Consider the following 14975-nt stretch of genomic DNA (forward strand, 5'->3'; position numbering starts at 1 on the left):
TTGTGCATATTCAATTAGTCACTTTCATAATAAACCTTGAACATTAAAAATGTGATTATTATATTTTTTCATGTTAGCTGTGACTACCTATAATTTTATGCTAAAAGGTATTATTGAAGAAACATTAATTATTTTTAATTATTGGCAATGAGGAAAATAAAGATTCATTTATTAAATAAACTTTTAATAGTAATGGTATATTTGATTTGCATTGCTTGGCAGTAATAAAGTAAAAATATATTATAAAATATATTTATAGATGTAGAATACCTTTATTTTTATTTATTCACCTAAATTCTTTTTAGTATTTAGTTTATTTGGCATAGAAGGTAAAAAGAACAAAGTACATCTCACTTAATATGCTTTATATGAACTATACAACTCATTTATATGATAGTATTATTGTGTAAATGGATAGGATTAAATTTCAAAGAACTCATAATATATATCCACTTATTTGTTGATTCATGTATATTGATATAAAAGAACTTGTGCATCAAGTTTATTGCAATGGGCACTTGCTGGAGGCATTCTTCACAAATACAGACAAAGCCATTTTAGTTATGAGAGAACTGTTAAATTTTTAAATCATGCTAAAACTTTCTGAATAAAGTATGAACCCTAGCTTTCATTTTTTAATAGAAAACAGGTATTTCTTCAATCATGTATTGTATGCTTTTTTGGAGAGAGAAGTTAAAGTCAAGAACATTGTTTTCATGTTCTGCTAATGTTCTACATTTAGATATCTCTTCAGACTTATATTTCAAGGAGGCATGATTCAATTGTAGACAGAGTCGTTGATGCATTATTGGGTAGAACAGGACAAGGTAATCGCAAGAGGTATCATACCATTTCTTTTAATATAGCATAATCGCGGTTTAAGGATTACTTTGGCAGTTGGTTAATATATGCCTTGGGTGATTTTTTTTCAAGTAAAACAGGGCAGACTAGAGTCCCTCACAACACAAGACCAGTATTAATGCAGAAATGGTCCATGCCCTTGAGTCTTAATACTTCATCGTACATTATTATGTTTGAGATTCATGAATATTGTACAGTATGTCCTTCTTTGCCAGCACAGGCAACTTTGTGAGAGAGTCACAATGAGCATGAGATATACTAATGGAATATTTTATATTATAAATATTATGACCCACTTTTATTACTTTTTAATAAAGAAGTGTTGTTCAGAAATAAAGAATTTTCTCTCATTCTGAAGCTCAATTTAGCACATTATTTGTCCAAAAGAAATGAAGACTACATTTCACTAACAGAAAATAACTCTCTGGGCCAGAAGCTTAATATTTTCACATTTCTTTTTCCTACTTTTAGCCAATTGCTTTTGCTTCTCTCCTCTCATCTGGCCCAAGATCTTGATTGACTGATGAATTATTGAATTCAGTAGGAAGCGATGCCAGTGGACAAGGAACATTCAATTCTCTTCCCTAGGATGTTAGAGGAGCAATTGCAGCACATCCTCCCTTTGCATCTATCTGTGAAATGTGCGGCCATAGAGAGAATGAACCTTTGTCTTGTTAGTCCTGTAAATACTACATAACAGGCCACTGGCTTTCTCTGTCTCCCATAGAAGACAGTAGTTCAAACCCTCCTGTGCGTTCTCTCCTTCATATTTACTAATAGTGGTCCTTAGTACTCTCACTGACGCCAGCTTGGCTCAAGCTTCTTTCATCTTTTGCCTGGATTTGCAATGCTTTTTAAGCTGATGTTTCCATGTTTATGTTTTTTACCTTTCTACTCAACAACCTAATCTCCCAGCAGTCATCATGGCCATCTATTAACATGTAAAACAGATTGAACCATGCCATTGAACATGAATCTGAAAGGCGCTGAGATGGGTTGTAAGGCCTTTTGTATTATGCACATGTGCACCAGGGCCTTAGCCTCTGTCTGCTAAATTACTCCACTTAGATGGCCTTTGACCATGCATATGAGTTTTGACAGCACCATAGGAAAATTCAGAAGAGCCTGGGCATCTGCTTGGCTAGCTGTCTCAGTTTATTGAGATGTTTCACCCATCAGCAATCTTTATAGTAAAGTTTACCCCTTGGAAATACAATCTTTGTCCATGACCATTATTTTCAATCATTTCCTACACTTTTTTGCCTACAAAATGTCATTTATAACTAATAAATTATGACTCATTTCGTATGTTTTCTTCTTCCCAATACAATGCCATCTAAATTCATCTAATTTTTGTTTTGTTTTGTTTTGTTTTACTACTTGTCCTAGTCACTGTTCTATTTCTATGATGACATCATGATCAAGGCAGCTTACTGAAGAAACATTTGATTGGCACTTTGCTTACAGCTTCAAGGGGCTAGCTAGTCCATTGTCATCATGGCAGGGTGCCTGGCAGCTGACAGGCATAGCACCGCAGAAGTATCTCGGAGCTGTACATTTTAATCCATGGGCAGCAGACAGAAAGAGAGATACAGAGTCTGTCAGTGGCTTTTGAACCCTTAAAGTTCACTCCCAGTGGCACCGTCCCTACAACAAGGCCATAGCTATTCCTACAAGGCCACACTTCCAATCCTTCTCAAACAGTTCTACCTCCTGGTGATTAAGCATTCAAATACATGAGCCACTGGGGCCATTCTTATTCCAATGACCACACTACTGTAATGATCAGAATAATACATTAAATATGGGCTTTAATGCATTATCTATAAACCAATAATCCTGGAAAGACTGAGAGATAGCACAGTACTTAAGAGCACTTGCTGCTCTTGTGGAGAGCCAGGGTTTGTTTCTCATTGCCTACATCAGAAGGTTCATAGTTGCTGGTGACTCCAGTTCCAAGAGATTCGACAGCATCCACAGGTACATACTTGCACCTGGTGCACATATAGGCAATTAAATCTGTGCCCACATACGTAAATAAAAATAATCTAAAGTAAGAAAATATATTTAATAAATAAAGCTGGGATATGGAAATATGGAAAATGATATTAATATTTTATCAGCTTAACTATAATCAGTAAAATTGTCTCTCCCCACTGTCCCCATGAACAAAGTCACTGCTACCATAGTATTTAAATCTTGGTGTTTATTTAAATTAATTCATCATTATTAAATTATAGTTGAACTAATGGAGGCACACTGATTATAGTTGTATTTTTCTAACAGTTTACAACTACTCTTAAAACATACTACAAATCCATTATTATATTTGTAGGTATTTCTATGGGCAATTATGATTTCATAGTCTCCAGCAGTATTATAACACATATCAAGGGCAGACTATGAGGAGGGAGAGTTAAATAGCCATTGACTACCAGCTCTCACTATAGAACTCTTACCAAGTGACCCCATCTGCACATTTGCAAGTACTTCAAGATTTGTTCCATCAACTAGAAAATATTCACAAGAGGCATATGTATTGGACCAACAGGAGCCAGTGCCCCAACAAAGGAGCTTAGGATGGCACCAGACAGGCACAATACGTGCAGTAAACATTGAACCCCTACCCAGATCTAGCCAATGGACAGAACATTCTCCACAGTTGAGTAGAGAATGGGGACTGACTTCCACACGAACTCTGGCGCCCCATATTTGACCATGTCCTCTGGATGGGGAGGCCTGGTGGCACTCAGAGGAAGGATAGCAGATTACCAAGAAGAGACTTGAGCATATACAGGGGGAGGAGATCCCTTCAGTCACAGTCACAGTCATAGGGGATGGGAGTAAGGGGAAAGTGGGAGGGAGGGAGGAATGGGAGGATCGAAGGGACAGGATAGCAATTGAGATGTAATATGAATAAATTAATAAAAATATATAAATTTTAAAAATGAATTCAGTTATTTCGATTCTCCCTTATTCCTGAGTTACTCAGACACAGGCTAAGTGTAGTGGAGTCATTGACTCCAAGCAAGGTGAGAGTTGCTCTATTAATAAAAAACAAAAACAAAACAAAACAAAACAAAAAACTGGCTTCTGAGATTACTGTATCATCACTACAAATACCCCAGAATCCACAAAGGAAAATTGTATCTGTAAAATTTAACTGTTGTTTTGCTGTATACAAATTATTGGTGCTGCCACACTTGGAAAAAAATAGCAAAGCTGAGAAATGGCACTTAGATGGTCAAGTTTCTAGTGAATGTGAAAAAAAGGAAAAAAAACTAAATGAAAAGTGATGTCTCTACTATAGCTTTCTGACAACCATTTAACTGTGTTACATCTCCCTTCACCTATAAAGTACTCTTGATTTTTCCCAATATAGAAAGGAAAACAACCCCAAATCCCAGTCAGCCACTGTGTGTATTCCATAGCCCGTGGTCTCTGGACAGTGCTCAAGCTATTGCAATAGGGTCAGAGAGGTCACGTAGGCTGGTCAACTAGGTAACACAGAGCTTTCTGCTGACACATGGTAAAGTGACAGCTGTACAAATGCAACAGAGGGCAAGAAAGTGGGAAACTAAAACCATCTGTTTTGTGAACTGCCTTAGAGTCCTAAGAAAGCAAGTCAAGAAACATCCCCACAGCACCAATGACATTTCCTGACGCGAAGTATGTCAGGCTCATGAGTACAGAACTTTCCTCACTGGCCTGCTTGTTTCCTTTTCTGGTTTGGGTTTCTTTTGTTTTGGGTTTGGGTTTTTCTAGTGTGGTTTCTGACTTTGTTTTATAGCAGGTTCTTCTTTGTCAACTGTATCTGAAGTGTGTTCTCTGCTCTGCCTCTTCTCTGTGACTAGGGGACACTGGAAGTTTACTTACTTTGGATACACATTTGGAAGCCTCAAGGACAATCTTAAGAGTGGGTCATTACTATCTGCAAGCTCACGGTTTCTTTGCCAGGGATATTCTCTCAAGCCTGGGTTTCTGATAAATTTGCTTCTAAGCAACAATATATAGTGAAAACCACAAATTACACATCGTTTTAAAACTTGCTTTGTTTTCAAGGGCATCTGAAGTTACACACAGAGAACTAAAGATAACACAATTGTTTCCCATCATTTGAGAGTGAGAAGCTGTTGAATTTTACAAGCTCCCTGCCCTGTTCCTTTTTATCCTTGATACAAACTGCTAAATTCTTTCCTGTGTGCTGTCTTGTTGAAGCAGCTGAAGAAGCTATACTCAGCAACATTTTGGCTGTTTCCAACCCTGTTCCTTCCAGCTACAAGTGGAGTAGACACATGGTCTGCCTTCCAAACACCAAGCTGACAACGTGATGAAGCTGCTTAGCCAAGTACATTTACCTCAGAAGTAAAACAGCCAGGACTCTCCCAGAATACCTGATACAATATTACAGAGATCATAACATTGAAAATTCTATGATTGCTTTAAAATGGCTACATCCTTAAATTATTTATAATCTCACTGAAGGCAATGATTGATTCTGAATTTCTCCTTATGTCTATACATAGCCTAACATTTTTAAGTCATCTCATGAACACTTAACTCATTAGTGTTGCATATACAATGCCCAGAAAAAGAACATAAGTTATTTTTTTATAGCTGACAGAGGTCATTTTTAATATCCCTACCCAATTTAAATCATTTTATAGATTCATGTAGGATAAGGCAGCAAATTGCAACACAGCTTGAATATGAATACAGGAGGCAAAACTCCTACCCTATAGTCATCACAGGTACTTGCAGATCATTCACACAAGTAAACAATCACACACCAAGTACTCTGTGATTTGAGATATAGTGTGTGTGTGTGTGAGCTTGCATGCACATGTGTGTGCAGGCATATGTTTACATGCATGTGTGTGCCTATGAGTGGGTGTGTGCATGTGCATATATGTGTGAGTGTTTGTGCATTCATGTGTATGCATGTGTGTACGTGCATGTGTGTTTTAAGTGTGCATGAGTGCTTAGTTAATAACATAAAGGGTATATTTGAAAACTCAAATAGGAAACAATGATTTCTAACTGAAACACATACATCTGTCACGTCATATCTGTGATCCTGGAGGGGATCATCAAGATATACTATAGAACCTTCATAGACTGAGGCCCTACCCAGACTGTGTACCTTAGACAGTGTTCAGGGAATCTTACTGTTGCTCAGCAAACATGTAGCTTTATCTTGAATTGTGATAGTTTATACTTAACAGTGATCTAACATTTTGGTGAACAGCAACATAATGATGATGACACATATTAGATCAAAGGATTCTGTCCGTAAGAACCATGTGGCATTGAGAGAAGAAGAAGCTATGTACATGACATAGCTTTTGTCAACACCTAAATGACCAAGACAACCTCTCACACCCCTTAAAACATTAAGACATATCAAGCAACCGTGTGGTTTTAAAGCAAGATTCTCATAGTTTAGACATCTCTACATGATGCTTGGGTCCTTGGGTAATTACAAGTTAGAACTTCATGCTTTGATTATAATGCTGAAAGACATATCAACAGCCACTCAAAGAAATCAATATCTCCCTCTACTTGTCCCTGTGTGCAGTACTGCAGCTTCAAAGTCAATATCAGTTTCTGTCATTGGTGATGAATTTGACTGAGGTCCCAATGTTGATAGGAAATTTAGAGAATTTTGACATTAATCAAGAGTAATTTTGATCTGCTTTGTCAATATCTACTGGGCATCATGCAGATGACAATATTTATGTCAGAGTCAAGAGGAAAGTTGTCAAGGGACAGTGTTTGAAACTATTTTAGAGGGGTGAGGTTCATTGGGAATCAGTTTCTAACAACCTGATCATTGTTGGGTTTACACATTCTAAAAGGTTAGTAGATTTGCAATTAAAATTAGATAATTGTGCTGAAATTCCAATGACTCAATATTGAAAATATTTATGAAATCTGATCATATGAGAGAGAAGCATAATATAATTAGTAATTTTTACATACAGTTGATTATCATGAATAAAATGATGTCAAGGTAAGGATCAAAATAATAGTCCCTGTTTTAATTAGGATGGGGTAAATGTGTATCATTCACAGCCATGTTTTTTTTTTTTTTTTTTGCACAGGATATACAAAGTTCAGGTAGTTGTTCTTTTATACCCCAGAAGAATTATGTTATACAGCTGCCAATGTTTGAATATGTCAAGGACTAGCAATGGCCAGAAGCTACCACCATTACCTTCATGAGCAAAGCATAGCAGACAGGACTGTCAAGTATGTAAGTTGTTCACTAACTTATAAAAAGAAGAAAAGAGTAGTAAGGAACAAATAAAGCCCCAAAAGGAAGACCTACCTACACCAGCACTGAAATAACAAAGGAGATAAGGTTGGAAATTATTATTGTTCAGCTACTTTAGCCTTCACAAAATCTTTAGTTTGATCCTCCAAATTCACACACACAAACCCCCAAAACCTAGGATTGAATAAGGAGACTTCCACGGTTGGAATGGCTGAAATCAGGCCTCAGAGTTCAAAGCATTTCTATGCTTATGATGGCCTTTCTCTGCCTAGAGACTACAGTCTGGGAGAGAAAGGAACGCAGATAGAGAAGAGGTACCAGCTGGCTGAGGTTTCTCTCCTTAAATGGTGTCCCAGTGTGCTTGCTTCTGTAGGAAAAAACCTGCCGGTGGATTCAGTTGCTGTGATGAGAATGGTACCATTGCTGGAGTAAAGTCAGTGGGGTGATGGCAAGTCTACAAGACGGCCATGGGAAAGGGGGACAGTAAGAAGGAAGGCCCCTCCCATAGTCAGACTCAATTCGCTGCATGCACCATCTCCTGGCAGAGCAGAAGAGTCATGCAGCAAAGCCACAGTGAGGTTATAGAGCTCAGTTGCAGCAGCAGCATCGAGGAGACAAAGTACAGTATGGAGAGAAGGAGCTGGGACCTGCTGCATAGCAGGAAATCATTTACATGTGGAACTTAAGGTAACCTTTGACGGAATCTTCCCATAAATCTGGTTAATGATCACAAGCACCTATTTGCCCTCTGCTCCTAACATGCCAATCATAACTCAGGAAGGATGAAGGACAGTTGTTTATGGACTGATTCTATGTGTAACTAAATCTCCGTCTTCATGGTAGCTCCATTATTCTCATTTAAAATAAGTTATATAGGATACAGAATTACAGTTACCCACAATTTGGGACCTGGGTATTGTTTCAACAACAAATGGGATTCAAATTCTGACAGATGACCTCTAAGCTGAAATAATTAAGATATTTGGTAATAATCTAATGTACCTTTCCTGCATCTTGTCTATTTGACAGATTATAATACAATTACTGATATAGTAAATGAAATGGATGCCTGCTTTGAATTAAGATTAAATATAAAACTTCTGTATCTATAATTTCTCACATTTTGTGAACTACTAAAAATTATTGATTTGGGAAAATATCCCAAGGTATCAATAAAAATGTAGCATAAGTCCTTTCCATCACATTCACAACTACCTGTAGTGGATGTAAATATGTTTTTGTTTTGATCCCAAATGTGGAATGTGAAACAGACTTGTGTAAGGGTATGCGGTGATATTCAACTAAAAAAAGACTTGTGAGAGAACAGATGATGTTTGTCCACTAGAAAAGGAACCAGTTCTTGCAGGGGCTTGGTCTTCCAACTGACATCCTCGTACGGACTCTGAGAGGATATATATACCCCCAAACAAGAGGCAGAGTTTTTTCGTCTTGGCTCCACTTCAAGAGGTGCTCCTAGAGAGAACTGCTCTGGAAAATGCTTCAAGGTTCTGTGTTCCAGCAGCTGCAGTTGCAGTCACTTTTATTGAATTGCTGGGTTGCTGTTTAACAGGTATGTTGGAATCCTGTGGAATCGCTCCAAGGAACTGAGTCTCAAAAGGTCTACTTCCCCTGTTCCCATTAACCTCTTTTCTCTCCTATGTAGGGTAGGTGGGTTGAAAGGGAGGTAGAAGCATTAAAGAACCTCAAATAAAGTAGGTTTGAAAAAGTTCAAATTCTACAACTACCAAACCACCTTCCAGAGTACAAAGGTACAGCAACCTTGTGCAAAGCAGAACAAAATTTCTGCTTAAGATAAATACTCATTTCTACCAGCTCCTAATAAATGTCTTCTAGTTGAAAGAATCCTCATCTCTTAACAAAGGTGTGATCATGCTCTTGACACCCAGAAAAGGACTTACTGTATCACCAAAAATCAATAGAGTTAGAAATGGATTCCATAAACATTATTTTCATCACTCTGTAACCTTTGAGACAAAGTTTCTTGTAATGTTCCCCAGTGGCAGCATCTAAGAAATCAACACAACTCTGTCCACACGTTTCAGATCAAGATAAAGAAGTTAAGCTATTAGAGTTGAGATAAGATAGATATTGAATCTCATTCGGAAATCTAGACCCAACAAGACCGGAAAAACACTTATTTAAAATGAGACGAATGCAGATGGCCAAGTCACTATGAATGTAACATATATAGAACTCATTATTCTCATGATTGTCACATGGTTCTCCTTGCTGTATGTAGTTTGTTTTATACATGTGTAATAAAATAAAAGTATAAAAAATAAAAAATAAAGAAATTTCTCAAATATGTAAAAACAAACAAAAAAACAAATGGAAATCAGTACCGATGGATAATGTTTAACATGCGTCTTACCTATTGACGTCCCAGATTTTACTAGTCATATCCAGTGAGGCAGAAGCCACGAAATCACCACCTGAGTGCCATGTGCAGGACCACACTGCATGGCTGTGTCCTTCAAAGGTCAACATGCATTCACCACTTGAGAGGTCCCATAATTTAATGGTGGTGTCACCACTTGAAGTAGCCAATTTGCTGCCACTGTTTTCAAGAAAACAAGATGAAATTTTGTTTTAAAAAATTCATTTTTTGTGAACTATGTTTGTTTATATATACTTATTTGTAAAAATATAAAGTATACGTATATTTTCATATAGTATTTATATACTATTCTGAGTGGTATGTATGTTTAGCTACACATTTAAATGGCTACATTTCATAATAATATGTGGGTCTACACAATTGTTTACTTGGACTGATTAGGAACTCATGCTTTGAGATAAACTGCTACTGTGTACTTTTTAAATTAGATCTTCTAGAATCCTTATGATTAAGTTACCAAAATAGCATTTTCTCTTTTTGCCTGAATTGAGTTCAAGGTTATGTATTACACTATGGGAAAAAGGAAACTTCAAAGTGAAGACCATCTAGATGTGTTAAGACCCATTGAAAACATAATAAGAAGAAGGCTGTTGTCATTGACCTTTGTCACACTGATTAAATTCTTCAAGAAGATGAGAAATGAGATAAGATTTTGTCCTATATAATTAAAATAAAAATTTAAAGGTACTAAGTAATTGAAGATGTGTCACTGGATTTTCTGTTGAAGTTATTAACAGATATTATCAAAGCTGTGGTTTTCAAAGAGTGGACATTAAATCCAGTTTAAGGAAACAGTGGTTGTCAATGATCAGAAACTGCTAGCTCTTCTTAGGGTTTGGGAGCAAAACATTGGCTTCAAGCAAACTATACTTTGATCATCTCTGTGTAGGCTGACATTGAATACCTTCTGTGTTCCTTTAGTAACTTTCACCCACTGAATGTCAATGTCTTCCTCCTCAGATTGTGCCTCATCATGGAGAACCATCTTTTCTCTGTGTTTTTATAATCATGTTTGGATAGCTGAGGTGCTCAGAATACATCTTATAATAAGTGAGTATAACTGCATGAATGTGTGAATAAAGTCACACTATGAATAGAAAAGAAAAGTATATCAAATTCCACTTTCCTAAACCAGCATGATTCTTAACTGTGTTCTAAACACTAATCTTTATTCCCACTGCTAAGCGTGTATCTCACCCTTTTCCAAGGAAACTTCATTTTGCAGCAGCAGCAGCTCATTACAGAAAGCCACAACCAGGCAAAATGAGAAAAAGTAGCAGCTTGCTGTCCAGCCCCAGCTGATATGTCTACAACTCAACTGCACCCGAGGGTCAAGGAGCAACACGGAGAAGAGGGTGGAAAGATTGTAAGAGCTGGAGGACCTGGAAATCTGCTGTGAGATAGGTGTCTTATGTATATAATGGGGAGCTTCATCTATATCATCTCAATAAACATGGCTGCCCAAAGAAGACCTGAACAATTCCAATAGCACTTGACATCCCATTGTAGATGGGGATGTCCTCAACAGCATCACCTCTAGATAAAGACTACAGGAAAACTAGCAACTTCTAAGAGTCTTTCCCAGGGATGAGCCTTCTGACTGGCTATCCCATACCAAGTGATTAGGCCTAAATACATGCAGGCAGTGCTGGATGGGATCAGCAGGTGGGTTGCATGTGTATGTTTATTCCTTTGTATGAGTATATGACGATAATGGTTAGATGGAGAAGCTACAAATATAGAAGGGAGGGGTGTCAGACGCAGGAGATGGGTAAGAAGGAAAAGGATAGGAGAAATGATTTGATTATATACCAAGTTATAAAAAATAGCAAGATCATGAAAAGTATTTGATTATTAATAGTGAATTTTTTATTTTAAGTAGGACATGAAATTCTCATTTGTAAGGGAGAAACAGCCAACACTGGCAGGATGATCTTGAAAGTGCTGCAGACATGGTGGATTATGTGGACTGAAGACACTCTCATTAAAGTCAGAAAGGATGTCTACTTTCTTTTCAAATTAGCATTGCTGAAGAATTACCATATGGCAGCTAGTGTTTCACAGGTAGAGGGAAAATAAACATAACCTTTGCTTTGTAGCAATTGTTTGTTTATTCATGTAACCGTAATTTTTACTTTTAATATTGAATACCAAACAATAAAAATTTACATTTACCCAAAATATTAAAGCAAACATAAAACAATTCCTTCCTTTTCTATAACTTGTTTCTGATACTCAAATAGGTTATCATGGATCAATGTATTCACATAAGATAAGAATTACTGTTGAATTTTTCTTACTGTGGCTAAAGAATTCTTCATATAACTTTAATATAAATATCTACTAAATCTTAAAAATCAAATGGAATGTTGTATTGTCATTTCTAAGTGGTTCGAAATGATATTGAATAATCAAACAAATATTATTTTTAACAAGATTTTATTTTATATTTTATTTATTTAAATAATTTATTCAGATTACATCTTGATGGTTATTGCCTCACTTGTATCTTCCCCTTCCCCCTTCCTTCCATCTGTCACCCTATTCCCCTCTCCTTGGCATGTGACAGAGGGAAGCAAATGCTATAGTTATAGTACATGGATGTAAACACTTCAAAATAAAAAGAAATACAAAACTTTGAATGTTGTTTAAAAATATTTTCCCCTTTTAAAATATGAAAGACAGAATATTTCTGGTTCTTGTGAAGACAGAGGACATTCCTGGGGTGGGAGTGTGTGTGTGTGAGAGAGAGCATGTGATCTTTCAAATGATGGGTTTCTCCAGCCAAATCGCCAAGAGCAACCAGAACCTGCCAAAAGAGCAGGTAAAATATTCCCTTTGTTGCTAAGACTTATATATTGAAACCCCTAACATCAAACGTAGCTGATTGCAAATGAATGTGTGGCACTATGCATCCGGACACAATAACAGCAAAGAAATTAGAAGACAAAGTGATAACATTCAAATGTTCAGGTGGCTCATTAACTTTAGGCAATAGGCAGAGGGAGAGGTCAAGAAAAACAAACATATTTTTCTTCATTTCTTCTTCTTTTTTAGATGGTGTGTGTGTGTGTGTGTGTGTGTGTGTGTGTGTGTGTGTGTGTGTATGTTTGTGTGTGTTTTAGAGAAGTGTCACTGGGAGTGGGCTTTGGGGTTTCAAAAGTACACTCCAGGTCTTGAGTCTCGAGTCTCTTTCTCTGCCTGCTGCCTGAGGATCTAGATGTAAAGCTCTCATCTAATGTTCTAGCGCTATACTGTCTGTTTGCCACCATAACTCCCCTGAAACTGTAAGGAAGAGCCCAGTTAAATGCTTTTGTCTATAAGTAATGCTTTGATGAAGGCATCTCTTCACAGCAATAAAATATTAACTAACATAAACTGGTGGTTGGAATAAGAATGTTCCCATAGGCTCAAATATTTGATTGCTTAGTCACCAGAGAGTGGCACTATTTGAAAGAATTAAATGGATTAAAAGTATCAAGTCTCCTCTTTGTAGCCTGCTATCCTTCCTCTGAGTGTGTCCAGGCTTCCCCATGCAGGGAAAGTGGTCAAATATGGGGCACCAGAGTTTGTGTGAAAGTCAGACCCCGCTCTCCACTCAACCATGAAGAATGATCCCCTATGAGCATATACAGCGGGAAGAAGTCCCCCTCAGTCACAGTCATAGGGGAGGGGAGTAAGGGGAAAATGGGGAGGAGGGAGGAATGGGAGGATACAAGGGATAGGATAACAATTGAGATATAATATGAATAAATGAATAAACTATATTTAAAAAAGGATTAAGAGGTGTGGCCTTGTTGGGGGAGGTGTGTCATGAGGTGTGGATTTTTGAGGTTTCAGAAGCCATACCAAGCCCAGAGTCTTTCTCTCTTTCTGCCTATGGATAAGGATGTAGTTCTCAGCTATAGCTACAGCACCTGCCTGCATGCTACAATGCTCCCATGATGATGACAATGAACTAAATTTCAGAAATTCTATGAAACCCACAATTATTTTGTTTTATGAGAATTGCCTTGGTTATGGTGTTTCATCATGGTGATTATAACCCTAATCAAAACAGTACAGGTAAAATATATTATTTTCTGTTTTACTCAGCTCATAAAATATTTAAATTAGTAAAATCCACTTTTAGAATTTAAATTAATTTAAAAGTATTCAGGTGAAAAAATATTCCAGTATATTTATGATACATTTCTATGGCCCCCAAACATTAGGGTACATTGGGGAAGAAATATGTACAAGTTTCATATTCCCTTAACATTTGTTAAAGAGTTAGTAGATTGCTGCATGGCCTTGCAGAATGAAAGCATTCTACACTGGGACAGAATAAATCAAACTTAGCATACACCTACATATTGGACAGTCTTCATTGGTTTTCTGAAGTAAGAATTACCCTTGCTCTAGTTTCCAAATGATATCCCTTGTTTGCACCACCAATCACAAAGAATGTGGAGGAGAAAAGGCAGAACTAGGACCGGGAGCAGGGTGCAGACTCTGGCAACAGGCAAGGCCATGGAAGAAGAGCCTATGCCTGTGTCCCGGGGGCTTACTGGGGGTGTGCTTACACAGGGGGACAGAACTTAGAAAGAAACATAGAAACACAGGAAGGAAAGGGTTCTTTGTGACAGTAGTAAAATCCAGGAATATTCATAGTAAATTACCATTGCATTTCTTTCTGCAGGATGCTAGAGGCTTCCTTTGATATTCTGACATTGAGGGTAGCATCAAAAGAGGAATGACATGTAGCATAGGATAGAAAAGGGGTAAAAGATATCTAGCTTTCTCCAAAAAATACCACCTTTTGTCTATAGCTTCAGGTCCCCTCACTCAGTTGCTTAATCATCTTCCATTTTATTTTCTGTTCAACATCTTATATTTAATGCAAGAATGCTACATGTTGGTGACAAATCCAGTCTTCCAGTACACATTTAAGTATGTATGAAGACATATTCATCCTTCATATGTATTTGACTTTGTTCTGCACGTTATCTTATTCCTGGCTTTATTTTTTTACTGGAAGGTCTCACAAGTGCATTACATGGGCAAAACAGTAGCACCACATGCCTCAGAAGTAATGTGCTTCTCACATTACTATTCCCTGGCCTTGATGCGAAGCCCAGGGGACAGAATGTAGGTCTTGGTTTTATATCTACAATTAAATCAATCCTAAGACACATACTATAGTGGAGTATGAAAGACAAAAAAAAGGACAGATACGGAACTACTTATTATTGTATTGAGGGATAAGCTACTAATTTTACATGGATGTTCTTTTCAGATCTAATTTATTTTTACGTGTATGAATGCTTTGCCTAGATTTATATCCATGCTCTACATGCATACCTGGAACCCAAAGAGGTCACATGAGGGTGCTGGGTTCCAGGAACTGGAATTACAGAGCTATCCCGTAGGTACTAG

The 14975-nt window shown here is 37.2% G+C and overlaps 1 protein-coding gene across 3 annotated transcripts in view; it reads right to left on the reverse strand.

Annotated features, from left to right (window-relative positions):
• SPAG16 (sperm associated antigen 16) overlaps nucleotides 1–14975 on the reverse strand; it is an 819872-nt gene that overhangs the window by 408799 nt on the left and 396098 nt on the right. For all 3 annotated transcript variants that reach the window (XM_084779848.1, XM_084779847.1, XM_084779850.1), the window contains one exon: nucleotides 9531–9716. In XM_084779848.1, coding sequence (XP_084635974.1) covers nucleotides 9531–9716 — 186 coding nt within the window. The remainder of the gene's footprint in view (nucleotides 1–9530; nucleotides 9717–14975) is intronic.

Source organism: Acomys minous, assembly GCF_964271855.1.
Source record: "Acomys minous genome assembly, chromosome: 4".
NCBI classification, from domain to species: Eukaryota; Metazoa; Chordata; class Mammalia; order Rodentia; family Muridae; genus Acomys; species Acomys minous.